The 15810-nt window shown below is 52.5% G+C and overlaps 2 protein-coding genes across 2 annotated transcripts in view; one reads left to right on the forward strand and one right to left on the reverse strand.

The window, feature by feature from the left end:
- Positions 1 to 125: 125 nt before the first annotated feature.
- Positions 126 to 8133, reverse strand: fastk (Fas-activated serine/threonine kinase). The gene is made up of 11 exons (XM_062429509.1): positions 8070 to 8133; positions 6473 to 7274; positions 5859 to 6204; positions 4738 to 4925; positions 4510 to 4658; positions 2760 to 2976; positions 2515 to 2674; positions 2297 to 2388; positions 1514 to 2195; positions 1328 to 1442; positions 126 to 1061 (listed from the first exon to the last, which is right to left on the reverse strand). The coding sequence occupies exons 2-11, from the start codon at positions 7233 to 7235 to the stop codon at positions 975 to 977; spliced, it is 2799 nt and encodes a 932-aa protein (XP_062285493.1). The 5' UTR covers positions 7236 to 7274; positions 8070 to 8133; the 3' UTR covers positions 126 to 974.
- Positions 8134 to 9928: 1795 nt separating this feature from the next.
- The window catches only part of afg3l2 (AFG3-like AAA ATPase 2), a 13943-nt gene continuing 8061 nt past the window's right edge, over positions 9929 to 15810 (forward strand). Inside the window, exons 1-8 of the mRNA XM_062428991.1 lie at positions 9929 to 10122; positions 11216 to 11312; positions 11393 to 11461; positions 11550 to 11704; positions 14228 to 14380; positions 14743 to 14817; positions 15065 to 15189; positions 15271 to 15544. Of these exons, the coding sequence (XP_062284975.1) occupies positions 10048 to 10122; positions 11216 to 11312; positions 11393 to 11461; positions 11550 to 11704; positions 14228 to 14380; positions 14743 to 14817; positions 15065 to 15189; positions 15271 to 15544 (1023 nt within the window). The 5' untranslated portion in view covers positions 9929 to 10047. The remainder of the gene's footprint in view (positions 10123 to 11215; positions 11313 to 11392; positions 11462 to 11549; positions 11705 to 14227; positions 14381 to 14742; positions 14818 to 15064; positions 15190 to 15270; positions 15545 to 15810) is intronic.

Below are 15810 nucleotides of genomic sequence, written 5' to 3' on the forward strand. Positions count from 1 at the left end.
ATGTTCTGTAGGATCTTTCATGCTTTGAGCCAATCAGATCATGATCCTGATCCCCCCCCCCCAAACACACTCAGTGACATCATAGAAAGGACAGCAGGCGTGTGAACTGTTTCAGTTTTATAGACTTTATTTATTTATTTATTTTTAGATTTATAGAATATAAACAAACATCGTCAGTCCGTCACCTGATACACAAATAAATAATCTGACCTTTGACCCCCGACAGTATTTACCGGCCCCTCCTCCTTTGGCACACACACAGCGTTACCATGGTAACACTCCCTGCCACTTCCCGCCATACAGCCGTACACACAAAGAACTACATTACCCATCATCCTCTGCTCTGCCCACACATGCATCATCGGCGTCGTCACCACGGTTACCAAACATTATAAAAAGGGACTCCCTGCCCCCCCACCCCCCCAAAAAACAAAGGATATTATCAGTTTGTTCATCCACAGCGACCAATCAGATCGCTCCTACACGTTAAAGGACCAATCGGCTGCTCTCTGCTCACACCTGTCATTCAACCCACCAGCACACCTGCACACCTGCACAGGTGAGACAGTGTTTCCTTATTATTACAGCTCTTTGAATAACTGAGCGTCTTTGAACGCACCACGCTGACTGATGAAGGCTGTGAGGATGATGATGTCACAGCTGATTATTTTACACTAAGTTTGGAAGAAGATCAATCTGAGAGCTGATGGGCAGAGGTCAGAAAGCAGTAAGGAGGTCCTTTACAAAGCCGACCTACTAATCAATGTTCCCATCGATCGATTATCAGTTTATTATCAGTTTATTATCAGTTTATTATCACTTCTTTAGAAAAACCCCAAAATATTCAGTTTGTGACACAAAAGCAGAATTTATGATGTTTGAGAGACGAAGCGTCTAAAAAAACTGACCAGCCGTGACATCACACACACACACACACACACCTGACACACACACACACACACACACACACAGGGTCATAGTGGGACGTCCAGCAGCTTCTGGTGCAGGTACTTCTTCACCTCCTCGATGCCGTTCAGCTTCTCCAGTTCGTGATACGGAAGCTGAGAGAAAAACAGACACACCGTTAGCTTAGCTGCTAGCTTAGCTGCTAGCTTAGCTGCTAGCATCACTCAGAGAGAACAGTCACATGTTCACACATCAGGTGAGCTCGTTAACGAGGGATGATGTAATCACACGTACAATAAACACGCACAAATAAGTAAACAGGTAGTACTGCTATTAGTACTAGTACTACTATTAGTAGTACTAGTACTAGCAGTACTAGCAGTACTAGTAGTAGTAGTACCTAAAGACTGTACTTATGTACCTGCAGGATGATGTATCCCAGCAGTCTCAGGTGCCGGTCCCTCATGGCTCTAGAACCGACCAGAACCTCAGAGTTGTGGCAGTAGTGCCATTTATCATTAACGGACATGATGATCCTGCAGAGACACAACAGTTAGTCATCAGGACATTATGGGATGGAGAACCTGATCCAATCCGGTTTACTGACCTCCTGATCTGTCTCTGGTCTGCGGGGGGGTTGTCTGTGTCGGGTCGGTCGGGGGGGTGGAGCTGCGGCGGGGGGGAGGTTCTCCTGTCGGCGGCGGGCCCCTCGGCGTACGCCGCTCCCTCGTAGAACCCGGGAAGCTCGCGGTCGGGCCCCTGGCCCCCCGGAGCCCCCGGCCCGCCCTCGTCCTCCAGGATCTTCCCGATGGAGAACTGGAACAGTGAGTCTGGGGCGGCAGGCCCGGCGGGCCCCGGTGGAGCCAGGCCGTCGGAGGGGGGGCTGCTTAGTGTGGAGCTGTCCTGGCTCTCCAGCGAATGCTCTTTGGCCAGACCGGAGTAGTACTCGGTGGCAGGGACGTAGTAGGGCCCGTAGTCCAAGGGCCCGCCGTTGGATCCGGGCCGAGGGGCCCCCGACGGCGCCGTGGCCCCTGGCCCGCTCCGGATGTGGTGGGGCAGGAAGGACCTGGGCTCCATGGCAACGGCCGGCTGCATCGGCGGGTCGCCACCCTCCTCCAGCACCGCGAAGGGAGAGAACTTCTGGAACTCTGAGGTCACCACGGTAACCGCACCATCAGCTGGCTTCGTCGCCACGGCAACACAGGACGGAGGAACGATGCTGAGGGCCAAACCAGCACCGGGCCGGAGGGGCAGAACCCGACCAGAACCGTCCATCCACAGCACAAAGTCTGGAGAACCACAGAGCATCAACACACTGCAGTAGTACTCTGTTTGTAGTATTTAGTGTGTAGTACTATGTGTGTACCTGTGTGTAGTACTATGTGTGTACCTGTGTAGTATCCTGGAGCGAGTACTTCGTCCTGTTTGTAGTTCTGTTCTCCGACCAGCTGTCGCAGAGCCTCGGCCACCAGACCTTTATAACTGACAGACCAGAACCAGTTAGAACAGAACCAGTTAGAACACAACCAGAACCAGTTACAGCTAGCCTGAAGAACTTGTCAGAGGTCAGAACCGAAGCCCTCGTTCGGACCGGGTCAGAGTCGTTACCTGTACTTGCGGTTGACCTCGTCGGCGGTCAGAGCGTGGTCAAACATCAGAACCTTGTGTGCGTCCTGCAGTCTGGGCCCGGTGTACTCGTGGTACTCCAGCTCCACGGCCGCATCCAGCAGCGACAGGTACCGCCGGACGATCAGAGCGTACGGACTGTCTGCGGACGACAGGAAGCGGTTAAACACACTGTAAGGCGGCGCAGCTCGGTACTGACGGGTCGGTACTGGCGGGTCGGTACTGACTGGTGACGTTGCTGATGAAGGCAGAGGAGAAGACGCGGTGCAGCACCAGGCCTGGGAAGTGACCCAGCTGGAACAGAGACATCAGGATGTTGACGGTGGCGAGCGGCGAGCTGAGCGCTTTCAGCTCCACGACTTCCTCCAACCGAGAGAAGAACTGCTGCTCGCTGGACGGCCGGTAACTCATCCTGCTGAACGGGAACACCAGCTTCTGGATCACCTGGGGACAGAGACACACCTGCTCACACCTGCTCACACCTGCTCACACCTGAGACACCTGCTCACACCTGTTCTCACCTGAGACACCTGCTCACACCTGCTCACACCTGTTCTCACCTGAGACACCTGCTCACACCTGCTCACACCTGTTCACACCTGAGACACCTGCTCACACCTGCTCACACCTGCTCACACCTGTTCTCACCTGAGACACCTGCTCACACCTGCTCACACCTGCTCACACCTGTTCTCACCTGAGACACCTGCTCACACCTGCTCACACCTGAGACACCTGCTCACACCTGCTCACACCTGTTCTCACCTGAGACACCTGCTCACACCTGCTCACACCTGCTCACACCTGTTCTCACCTGAGACACCTGCTCACACCTGCTCACACCTGTTCTCACCTGAGACACCTGCTCACATCTGCTCACACCTGTTCCCACCTGCTCACACCTGCTCACACCTGCTCTTACCTGAGACACCTGCTCACACCTGTTCACACCTGCTCACACCTGTTCACACCTGCTCACACCTGCTCTCACCCGCTCACACCTGCTCACACCTGAGACACCTGCTCACACCTGTTCTTACCTGAGACACCTGCTCTCACCTGTTCACACCTGCTCACACCCGCTCACACCTGCTCACACCTGAGACACCTGCTCACACCTGTTCTTACCTGAGACACCTGCTCTCACCTGTTCACACCTGCTCACACCTGCTCACACCTGCTCACACCCGCTCTCACCTGTTCACACCTGCTCACACCTGCTCACACCTGCTCACACCTGCTCACACCCGCTCTCACCTGTTCTCACCTGCTCACACCCGCTCACACCTGCTCACACCTGCTCACACCTGTAGCAGATGATAACACAACTACACGCTACCACTGCGTAGGGCTGGACGATTATGGCAAAAATCATAATCACGATTATTTTGATCGATATTGAAATTGCGATTATTTATAGATTTGGAAACATCAGCATTTATTGAACCACCAGAACTCAACTTGAAATATGTTTGAACAGCAAAACCTGAAATAAATTAAAATCAAGAAGAAAAAAAAAGATAAATGGAAATCATAGTGTAACGCCACACCTGTCGTTTCTCAGGCTGAGCAGCGATAGATCCCACCGACCAGAAGTTAATATATTATATACAGAATGTAACACAGACATCTCAACTCTCCCTGACGCCCGCACATGAGATCCAATCTCGCAGAATCTGGAGTGAACGAGCGCGTGTGTGTTTGAGTGACTATCCACGCAGCGCTTGTGAGTGCGCAGCGTCCTTATAGCTCTGTAATGCTGCTTATTGGACAGCCCCCCCCCCCCCACCACCACTTTAGATGTCCCTTTCCTACCAAACGCTGCCTTTCTGTCATGTTACATCTCCCCAGATCTGTGCACAAACACACCGTTCCTCCAGCGGGTCTAACATAAGAACTTGCTGGAAAAGACGGGGGCATTAAAATTCAATGAATGGTCCAGCCCTGCCACTGCGTAGTACTCTGTGTAGCGCTCACCTTGCTGTCCAGGTACTCCGCCTTCTTCACCAGGAAGTCAGCGATGGTGTCCAGCAGACTCGTCTCTCTCAGGCGATGGCGAGCGATGTATTTGGCGATCAGCGCCATGGTGTAAGGCGTGATGCTGTCCACCTTCTTGGGCAGCTCCTCTGTTACAGAATCACACGGTTTCAGTACAGACAGAAACTTTCCAGCAGGGCACTAACAGAACCACCGGGTCGGTCTCACCTGCCAGGCTGCTGATGAACCTCTCCTGCCGGTTCTGGTAGAACAGGTGAGAGCTGAAGATTAACTCCAGACTCTTGTTGCTGGCTTCTCGAGCGCACGCTGCCAGCATCTCGTCCAGCAGCGCCATCTCCTGGTCACGCACGCCGCTCACACTGGCCAGCGTGTGTTTCACCAGACGCAGGATTTTCCTACAGACGGGTTTCAGATCAGAGAGTCAAACTGAGTCCAGAGTCTCTACAGAGTCTCCAGAGTCTTTACAGAGTCTCTACAGAGTCTCTCCAGAGTCTTTACAGAGTCTCTACAGAGTCTACAGAGTCTTTACAGAGTCTCTACAGAGTCTACAGAGTCTTTACAGAGTCTCTACAGAGTCTCTCCAGAGTCTTTACAGAGTCTCTCCAGAGTCTCTACAGAGTCTCTACAGAGTCTCTACAGAGTCTACAGAGTCTCTACAGTCTACAGAGTCACTACAGAGTCTTTACAGAGTCTCTCCAGAGTCTTTACAGTTTCTCTACAGAGTCTTTACAGAGTCTGTACAGAGTCTACAGAGTCTTTACAGAGTCTACAGAGTCTTTACAGAGTCTCTACAGAGTCTCTACAGAGTCTCCAGAGTCTCTACAGCGTCTCTACAGAGTCTCTACAGAGTCTCTACAGAGTCTACAGAGTCTTTACAGAGTCTCTACAGAGTCTCTCCAGAGTCTTTACAGAGTCTCTCCAGAGTCTCTACAGAGTCTCTACAGAGTCTCTACAGAGTCTACAGAGTCTCTACAGTCTACAGAGTCACTACAGAGTCTTTACAGAGTCTACAGAGTCTTTACAGAGTCTACAGAGTCTTTACAGAGTCTCTACAGTCTCTACAGAGTCTACAGAGTCTTTACAGAGTCTACAGAGTCTCTACAGTCTCTACAGAGTCTACAGAGTCTTTACAGAGTCTACAGAGTCTTTACAGAGTCTCTACAGAGTCTTTACAGAGTCTACAGAGTCTTTACAGAGTCTACAGAGTCTCTACAGAGTCTTTACAGAGTCTTTACAGAGTCTACAGAGTCTTTACAGAGTCTCTACAGTCTCTACAGAGTCTCTACAGAGTCTCCACAGAAGAACCCTCCTCAGGTAGTTCCTCTCACCTGTTGGCGAGCAGTTGTTCGGGGTTTGGAGGTGTGTTGTTGTTAGCAGTGGTTGTGGTCGCAGCGCCGCCTGCAGGTGCAGCTGCAGCAGTTTCCTGCGGCTGCAGCGAGCGCCACTTGAGTCTGTAGTAGGACAGCAGCAGGAAGAGCGTCTGCGGGTGGCGCTCCCGCTCCAGGTTCTTCTCCAGGCCGGCCAGGCAGGCCTCCGTCAGCGGGTGCTGGCTGCCCGGGTGGAGCTTCATACTGGAGCTGAACACCATCGACACGTCCTTCTGATTAAACTGGTTCAGTCTGGACTGAGACTCTGCCTCCAACACCTGGACCACCTGAGAGTCACTGGAGAGACCTGCACACACACACACACACACACACACACACACACACACACACACACACACACACACACACACACACACACACACAGCTGTGAGGCCCTGCTGGAGTTATCAATGAGTACATTGATCATATTGTCTGATTAGTAACTGGACTCAGGTGTGTGTCCTGGCGGCCCTGTATCGGTCCACGGGCCGGGGGTTGGGGAGCAGCTGGCCTTAACAGGGTCACCATGACAATAAGTACAAGTGATGCTGTCGTCATGGTGACAGCGGACTCACCGAGCGCCGCCACGGCGTACAGACAGTTGACGATACTGAAGTTGTCGAACTTGGCGCAGTCGTTGACGATGGCGCCGCAGAGCGTCTGGAAGTCCTGATGCTCCAGGATGTGGCGCCCGTCGCCCTCCGCTCCTCCCAAAGCCTCGCCGTCGGCATCCCCGCCGGGCCGCGGCGGGGGCGTGGCCTGCAGCAGCTGTCCGATCTTCTGCAGGGCGACGGGATAGTGGTTGTGGGAGATCTTGGCGGGGTTCTGGGTGACCCAGCGCAGAACCTCGTCGGGCCGCCGCGAGCGCTCGATCAGACGCTTCATGGTGAAGAAAGTGTCGTAACTCATCTTCTCGTGGATGAAGTTCCACGTCTTCTTTTTGCCCCCGGCGGGCGCTGCCGCCGCGCCGCCTCCATACGCGTGGAAGTGGTGCTGGTAGTGGGGGGGCAGCGGGGGCGGGGCCAGGTGGGCGGGCGGCGGGTGGGGGGGGTAGTGGTGGTGGAAGTGAGCTCCTCGGTGGCCGTCCGGCCGACCCTGGTACAGCGGGTAGGCGGGGGGAGGGGGGCCCGGGTGGTGGGGGAGGTGGTGGTGGGGGGGGTGAGGCGCCTCGAGAACAGCCAGCCCCGGCCTTCTCCCGGGTTTAACTCCGCCTCCTCCCCCCCCTCCTCCCCCCCCGGTGCCGTACAGGCGGGTGGCGTACATAGTGACGGACAGAGCGGTGGCGCGGGGGGGGCGAGCTCGGCTCAGGAGGCGCCACCCAGTGGATAAACACAGCATAGTCCTCCAGCCAGGCTGCCTGCAGGCCACACACCGCTCCTACCACAGAAGAAGAAACAGGAGGGGGGGGGGGGGGGGCTTATTGAAACGTTTCGCTTTCTGAACTTTTAGGTTAAAAAAATTACAAATAATCAAAGATGTAACTCTGTTGATGCTGCTAGCACTGGTTCAATGATCGACTAGCTCAGCTGAGGCTCACCTGTGGCTCACCTGTGGCTCACCTGAGGCTCACCTGAGGCTCACCTGAGGCTGACCTGAGGCTCACCTGAGGCTCGGCTGAGGCTGACCTGAGGCTCACCTGAAGCTGAGGCTGACCTGAGGCTCACCTGAGGCTGACCTGAGGCTCACCTGAGGCTCAGCTGTCACCTGTCAGGCCCACATGCTACACTTAGCATCCTGCGGGCTAGTTAACAGGTTAGCACTCTGCTGTGGCGTCACTGCTACGTCACTACTCATGTCAAATGAATGTGATGACGTCATGATCTAGCTGACAGATTATTGCTGTCAGTTAGCATGTAGCCAGCTAGCTGAGGCTGCTAACTGACAGCCGGCGGAGACAGTTAGCAGCCCTGCTAACCGGCTAACAGCAGCTAACAGAGAGCTAAGCTACACTACAGTAACACATGCTAACACAGAGCTAACATGCTAACTGTCAGCTGTTAGCCGGTTAGCATGTAGCTCTCTATTAGCATCGCTCTGTCCTTCCCCCCGGTAGCTCCCCGGTTGTCTCCCGGTTGTCTCCCGGTTGTCCCCCGGTTGTCCCCCGGTTATTACCCCGGCTGTTACCCCGGCTGTTACCCCGGGATACAGCAGGTTTCCCGCCCTGACAGTTACCTCATCGCTCAGTATTTCCCGCAGCTCCGCTCAGAGGAATCAGCTGCAGCCATCACTGTCCCGGCATGCACTGCAGCAGGGGGGGGGGGGGGGGGGCACCGGCAGAGGGCGCTGTGTCCCGGTGTCCCGGTGTGTCCCTGTGTGTGTGTGTGTGTGTGTGTGTGTGTGTGTGTGTGTGTGTGTGTGTGTGTGTGTGTGTCCCGGTGTGTGTGTGTGTGTGTGTCCCGGTGTGTGTGTGTGTGTGTGTTTGATGGAGTACAGTAGAGCAGATCAACAGTATTAATGCAGAATGTGATGAGTTATAATATAATATAATTATAGCTGCTCCACCCTAAACATATACTAACCCTCCAGCTGTGGAGCAGGTGGTGGAGGTGGAGCAGGTGGTGGAGGTGGAGCAGGTGGTGGAGGTGGAGCAGGTGGAGGTGGAGCAGGTGGTGGAGGTGGAGGTGGAGCAGGTGGTGGAGGTGGAGCAGGTGGAGGTGGAGCAGGTGGAGGTGGAGCAGGTGGAGGTGGAGCAGGTGCAGGTGGAGCAGGTGGAGGTGCTGTCGTCATGGTGAAAGGAAAACAACTCGACTAAAGAGACTTCAGGAGAGAGAAGCAGAGGAACCATCACAGCTACAGATACCTGACGTGGTCCATCCACATCTCCACCCTGGTGAAGAAGGCAAGACAGCGCCTGCACCACCACCAGGAGGAGCTGCACCACCAGGAGGAGCTGCACCACCACCAGGAGGAGCTGCACCACCAGGAACTGCACCACCAGGAGCTACACCACCACCAGGAGGAGCTGCACCACCAGGAGGAGGAGCTACACCACCAGGAGCTGCACCACCAGGAGCTGCACCACCACCAGGAGGAGCTACACCACCACCAGGAGCTGCACCACCACCAGGAGCTGCACCACCAGGAGCTGCACCACCACCAGAGCTGCACCACCACCAGGAGCTGCACCACCAGGAGCTGCACCACCAGGAGCTGCACCACCAGGAGGAGATGCACCCCCAGGAGGAGCTGCACCACCACCAGGAGCTGCACCACCACCAGGAGCTGCACCACCAGGAGCTGCACCACCACCAGAGCTGCACCACCACCAGGAGCTGCACCACCAGGAGCTGCACCACCAGGAGGAGATGCACCCCCAGGAGGAGCTGCACCACCACCAGGAGCTGCACCACCAGGAGGAGATGCAACCCCCAGGAGCTGCACCACCAGGAGGAGATGCACCCCCAGGAGGAGCTGCACCACCACCAGGAGCTGCACCACCAGGAGGAGCTGCACCACCACCAGGAGCTGCTCCACCAGGAGGAGATGCACCCCCAGGAGCTGCACCACCAGGAGGAGATGCACCCCCAGGAGCTGCACCACCAGGAGGAGCTGCACCACCACCAGAGCTGCACCACCAGGGCCAGGACTCATGAAGGACATTCACCATAACATTATGTACATAACCCCCCCCCCCCCCCCCCCTGTTCTTACATATTTATTTGTTATATTCTTGTTTTTATTCTTACTTGCTTTTCATTTCACTGCAAGTTTCTATAATGACCTCATAACAAAGGAAGACATATATATATATGTATGTGTATATATATATGTATATATATATATATATATATATATACATATTCTGAGCACAAAGTGGATGAAACTGTTGAGCTGCTGGATAAAGGAGAGGGGAAGCATATCAGAAACATAAGTTTCTATAATAACCTCAGAACAAATAAATAAATAAATAAATAAACGAGTCTGATAACAGCAACCTGAGAATGTAAGTGTGTTTTCTGCTGATGTAATGACGTAGTTCCCCCTCCGGCCGCCAGGGGGCAGCAGCGCCTCTGAGCAGTAAACATGGCGGATCTGAGGGTTACAGAACGAACATGATGAAGCTGAGCCCCGTTTAAAGCTGTTTGTCGTCGTGCTCTCCGGTGTTTGTCCCGGTGTGTCCCGGTGTGTCCCGGTGCTCTCCGGTGTGAAGATGGCTCACCGATACCTGCGACTGTCCGGCGGCTGCAGAACGCTGTTCCGCCTCCTGCTGCCCTCCAGGAGGCTGGTACGATGCTACATGCTAACATGCTAACCGGGCCAAAACAAGCCCGGACAGTATGCAGTACTACTGCAAGAGTACTGCAGTATTATGAGTGATGTAGTATGCAGTATTACAGTAAAGTACTGCAGTATTATAGTGATGTAGTATGCAGTATTACAGTAAAAGTACTGCAGTATTATAGTGATGTAGTATGCAGTATTACAGTAAAAGTACTGCAGTATTATGAGTGATGTAGTATGCAGTATTACAGTAAAAGTACTGCAGTATTATGAGTGATGTAGTATGCTGTATTACAGTAAAGTACTGCAGTATTATAGTGATGTAGTATGCAGTATTACAGTAAAGTACTGCAGTATTATAGTCATGTAGTATGCAGTATTACAGTAAAAGTACTGCAGTATTATGAGTGATGTAGTATGCAGTATTACAGTAAAAGTACTGCAGTATTATAGTGATGTAGTATGCAGTATTACAGTAAAAGTACTGCAGTATTATAGTGATGTAGTATGCAGTATTACAGTAAAAGTACTGCAGTATTATAGTGATGTAGTATGCTGTATTACAGTAAAGTACTGCAGTATTATAGTCATGTAGTATGCAGTATTACAGTAAAAGTACTGCAGTATTATGAGTGATGTAGTATGCAGTATTACAGTAAAAGTACTGCAGTATTATAGTGATGTAGTATGCAGTATTACAGTAAAAGTACTGCAGTATTATAGTGATGTAGTATGCAGTATTACAGTAAAAGTACTGCAGTATTATAGTGATGTAGTATGCAGTATTACAGTAAAGTACTGCAGTATTATAGTGATGTAGTATGCAGTATTACAGTAAAAGTACTGCAGTATTATAGTGATGTAGTATGCAGTATTACAGTAAAAGTACTGCAGTATTATGAGTGATGTAGTATGCTGTATTACAGTAAAGTACTGCAGTATTATAGTGATGTAGTATGCAGTATTACAGTAAAAGTACTGCAGTATTATAGTGATGTAGTATGCAGTATTACAGTAAAAGTACAGTTATCTAGTTTAGTCCAGTAGATTGGATCAGTACCAGTCTGTTGTATTAATTGTGTGTGTGTGTTGCTCAGGTGTGTCAGACCACTGCTGGACAGGTAGAGGGGGGGCGGAGCCTGCTGACTGACCTGTTAGGAGCTTACAGGAGACTCAGCTCCAAACCTCCCAAAGGTACAAAGATCTGCAGGAACTGATTTAATATTCAGAATCATTTCTGTGATTCTTCCTCACAGCTACGTTTGTGTTTTCAGGTTTTGAGAAATATTTTCCTGACAGTCAGAAAACTGCCAAACAAAGTGAAGCTGAAGCAGCAACCAAAGGTAAAACCTGTTCATTAAACCAATCAGCAGGTTTCTGTGATACTTAATAATCCAGATTACATCATTTTACTCATGAATCTGCTCTCAGAAAGCAAACCTGCCAACACTCAGAGAGCGTCTGGGAAGTCAGCAGGAGGAGGAGGAGGCGCAGGAGGAGGAGGAGGAGCAGGAGGAGGAGGAGGCGCAGGAGGGAAACGAGGAGGCCGTAAGGAGGACTCTCACTGGTACAGTCGTCTGCAGAAGGTCAGTGTTCAGCAGCTCCACCTGCTGGACAGTCTGAGTCACTACAAGCTGTTTATTATTAGTTCAGTGTGTGTGTGTGTGTGTTACCTGCTGACCCAGGTGTGTGTGTTACCTGCTGACCCAGGTGTGTGTGTTACCTGCTGACCCAGGTGTGTGTGCAGGGTGGGTCAAGGTGGTGCCGGGGGGGGGGGGGGGGGGGGGGTGTAACCATTTCGTCGGGGTTAAACATGATGATTGTGCCACTTTAACTGCAAAACATAAATTATTCAACAAGGTCAGTACTTACAGTATTTTTGGCAGAGCTGAGAGGAACAATTTAACAATTATTTATTAAAAAATTAAATAACAAAATAATACAATAATAAAATCTCTTATAATAAATAAAAATCTTTAGCTTTTAAAATATAAATAAAGGGCTAAACATGATGATTTTGTGCAAGGTTGTGCAAGGTCACTACTTATGGCATCACTACTTCGATCCTCCTGGGTTTGTGGAAAAAAATCTCAAGGGCCCTGCTGTAGTTTAGCTCTTTCACCAGCGGACCATTGATGCTAATTCTCACGCCCCTAAACCCAGGTCGGACGACCGATTTGCACGTCAGGACCGCTACGGGCCTCCACCAGAGTTTCCTCTGGCTTCGCCCTGCCCAGGCATAGTTCTTTCGGGTCCTATCGCACGCGCTCACGCTCCACCTCCCCGACGGTGCGGGCGAGACGGGCCGGTGGTGCGCCCGACCCCGAGGGGCCGGGATCCCACCTCAGCCGGCGTGCGCCGGCCCTCACTTTCATTGCGCCACGGGGTTTTCTTCACCCTCTGACGTGTTTCAAAACGGGTCGGGTGGGTTGCCGACATCGCCGCAGACCCCTTGCGCCTTTGACGTGGGCCGATCCCCGCCCTGGCGACGCGACGCGGTTGGGGCGCACTGAGGACAGTCCGCCCGGTCGACAGTCGCGCCGGGAGTAGGGGGCCCCGTCCCTCCCTGCGGGGAGCAGGGGGCCCCGTCCCTCCCCGCGGGGAGCAGGGGGCCCCGTCCCTCCCCGCGGGGAGCAGGGGGCCCCGTCCCTCCCCGCGGGGAGCAGGGGGCCCCGTCTCTCCCCGCAGGGAGCAGGGGGCCCCGTCCCTCCCCGCCGGGAGCAGGGGGCCCCGTCCCTCCCCGCGGGGAGAGAGGGCGCAGCGAGCACTTTGTCCACGGCCCCGGGAAGCGGCGAGGTCCGGGCGGAGGGCGCTGTAAAGCTTGCGGCGCAGAGAAGATAGACTGTCAGTCACGGTTTGGAATGAAAGGGAGAAAAGATGACAGAGTCACACGGCGAATATCGCTAGTATATTTATTTATTTATTTTATTATTATTATTTTTGGAGACGTGACGTTAGTTAAGGCGGCCGCTGAGCGCTGTGGGAAACCCTGGTGTGTTACCTGCTGACCCAGGTGTGTGTGTGTGTGTGTGTGTGTGTCCTGCTGACCCAGGTGTGTGTGTGTGTGTGTGTGTGTGTCCTGCTGACCCAGGTGTGTATGTGTGTTACCTGCTGACTCAGGTGTGTATGTGTGTTACCTGCTGACCCAGGTGTGTGTGTGTGTGTTACCTGCTGACTCAGGTGTGTGTGTGTGTGTTACCTGCTGACCCAGGTGTGTGTGTGTGTGTGTGTGTGTGTGTGTGTGTCCTGCTGACCCAGGTGTGTGTGTGTGTGTGTGTGTGTGTGTGTGTGTGTGTGTGTGTGTGTGTGTGTGTGTGTGTGTTACCTGCTGACCCAGGTGTGTGTGTGTGTGTGTGTGTGTGTGTTATCTGCTGACCCAGGTGTGTGTGTTACCTGCTGACCCAGGTGTGTGTGTTACCTGCTGACCCAGGTGTGTGTGTTACCTGCTGACCCAGGTGTGTGTGTTACCTGCTGACCCAGGTGTGTGTGTTACCTGCTGACCCAGGTGTGTGTGTTACCTGCTGACCCAGGTGTGTGTGTTACCTGCTGACTCAGGTGTGTGTGTGTGTGTTACCTGCTGACCCAGGTGTGTGTGTGTGTGTGTCCTGCTGACCCAGGTGTGTGTGTGTGTGTGTCCTGCTGACCCAGGTGTGTGTGTGTGTGTGTGTGTGTGTGTGTGTGTGTTACCTGCTGACCCAGGTGTGTGTGTGTGTGTGTGTGTGTGTTACCTGGTGACCCAGGTGTGTGTGTTACCTGCTGACCCAGGTGTGTGTGTGTGTGTGTCCTGCTGACCCAGGTGTGTGTGTGTGTGTGTGTGTGTGTGTGTGTGTGTGTGTGTGTGTGTGTGTGTTACCTGCTGACCCAGGTGTGTGTGTGTGTGTGTGTGTGTGTGTGTGTGTGTGTTACCTGCTGACCCAGGTGTGTGTGTGTTACCTGCTGACCCAGGTGTGTGTGTGTTACCTGCTGACCCAGGTGTGTGTGCGTTACCTGCTGACTCAGGTGTGTGTGTGTGTGTGTGTGTGTTACCTGCTGACCCAGGTGTGTGTGTGTTACCTGCTGACCCAGGTGTGTGTGCGTTACCTGCTGACTCAGGTGTGTGTGTGTTTCAGGGAGACGTGCCGTGGGACGATCGGGAGTTCCGGATGTATTTCCTGAGCGGAGTCGCGTTCTGGACGACCGTCACTTATTACTTTGTGCTGAGAGACGGAGGCAGAGAAGTCACCTGGAAGGACTTCGTCAACAACTACCTGTCCAAAGGAGTGGTGAGCACACCTGTCTGTGACATCATCACCTGTCTGTGACATCATCACCTCATCACCTGTCTGTGACATCATCACCTCATCACCTGTCTGTGACATCATCACCTGTCTGTGACATCATCACCTGAAGATGAATGATGAAACTGTTTAGTTGTTTTTGTCTTCAACATAAAACATTATCTATATAAGCTCATGTGATGGTCGTAGTAGTATTTATAGTATTGTAGTATTTGTAGTATTTGTAGTATTTGTAGTATTGTAGTATTGTAGTATTTGTAGTATTGTAGTATTGTAGTATTTGTAGTATTGTAGTATTTGTAGTACTGCATTAATACTCAGCAGCTGTTACTGTGTTTGTTTCTCAGGTTGATCGATTAGAAGTCGTCAATAAACGTTACGTCAAAGTGGTTTTCTCTGCGGGGAAAACGCCGGTGGACGGAGTGAGTTTATACTTTAATATAATTAAACTTTAATACTTATTATCTGGTTTTACTGTCTGATGCTTAGAGCTCCTCCTAGTGGCTGAAAGTAGCTGTTAATGAACCTGAATACTAGACTACACAGTTCAGTGACTCTGCAGTAAGACATCATGGACGCCCCAGTAGACTGCTAATGATGATGAGTCTTCCTGGTGCTGACGCTGCGCTCTGATTGGCTGGAAACAAACTGACCTGAACTGTTTTCCAGCAGTACGTTTGGTTCAACATCGGCAGCGTGGACACGTTTGAGAGGAACTTGGAGACGGCTCAGTACGAGCTCGGCATCGAGGGCGAGAACCGGCTGCCGGTGGTTTATTCCACCGAGAGCGACGGGTGAGACGCCGCCGCTCACTTCCTGTCACTTCCTGTCTGTTTGTGTTCGTTTCCATGCTAACGTTGGTCCTTCCTGTCCAGCACGTTCCTACTGAGCATGCTCCCCACGGTGCTCATCATCGGCTTCCTGCTGTTCATGCTGCGGCGGGGGCCAGCGGGGGCGGGGCGTCCCGGCCGCGGGATGGGGGGGCTGTTCAGCGTCAGCGAGACGACGGCGAAGATCCTGAAAGACGAGATCGACGTGAAGTTCAAAGACGTGGCAGGATGCGAGGAGGCAAAGCTCGAAATCATGGAGTTCGTCAACTTCCTGAAGAACCCGAAACAGTACCAGGACCTGGGGGCCAAGATCCCTAAGGTGAGGGGGGGGGGGGCCAAGATCCCTGAGGTGAGGTTAAGGGGCGGGGGGGGGGGGGCGAGGTCCCCGATGATAGAGATTTTAATTATTCAGCCCATACATCAGTGGAGAGAGTAGACAGGAGTCCAGGATGTCTTGCATTGAAAAGGTTTATTTACTTCTACAAGGAGAAGTGAATGAATGATCAGTACACGTTATGTTCTGATGCTCCCTTCAATTCTGAAGTTTCTGTCCTCCGGGACTTTAAACCACACAGATAATGCCAC

The sequence above is a fragment of the Scomber scombrus genome, chromosome 11, assembly GCF_963691925.1.
Source record: "Scomber scombrus chromosome 11, fScoSco1.1, whole genome shotgun sequence".
Taxonomy (NCBI): Eukaryota; Metazoa; Chordata; class Actinopteri; order Scombriformes; family Scombridae; genus Scomber; species Scomber scombrus.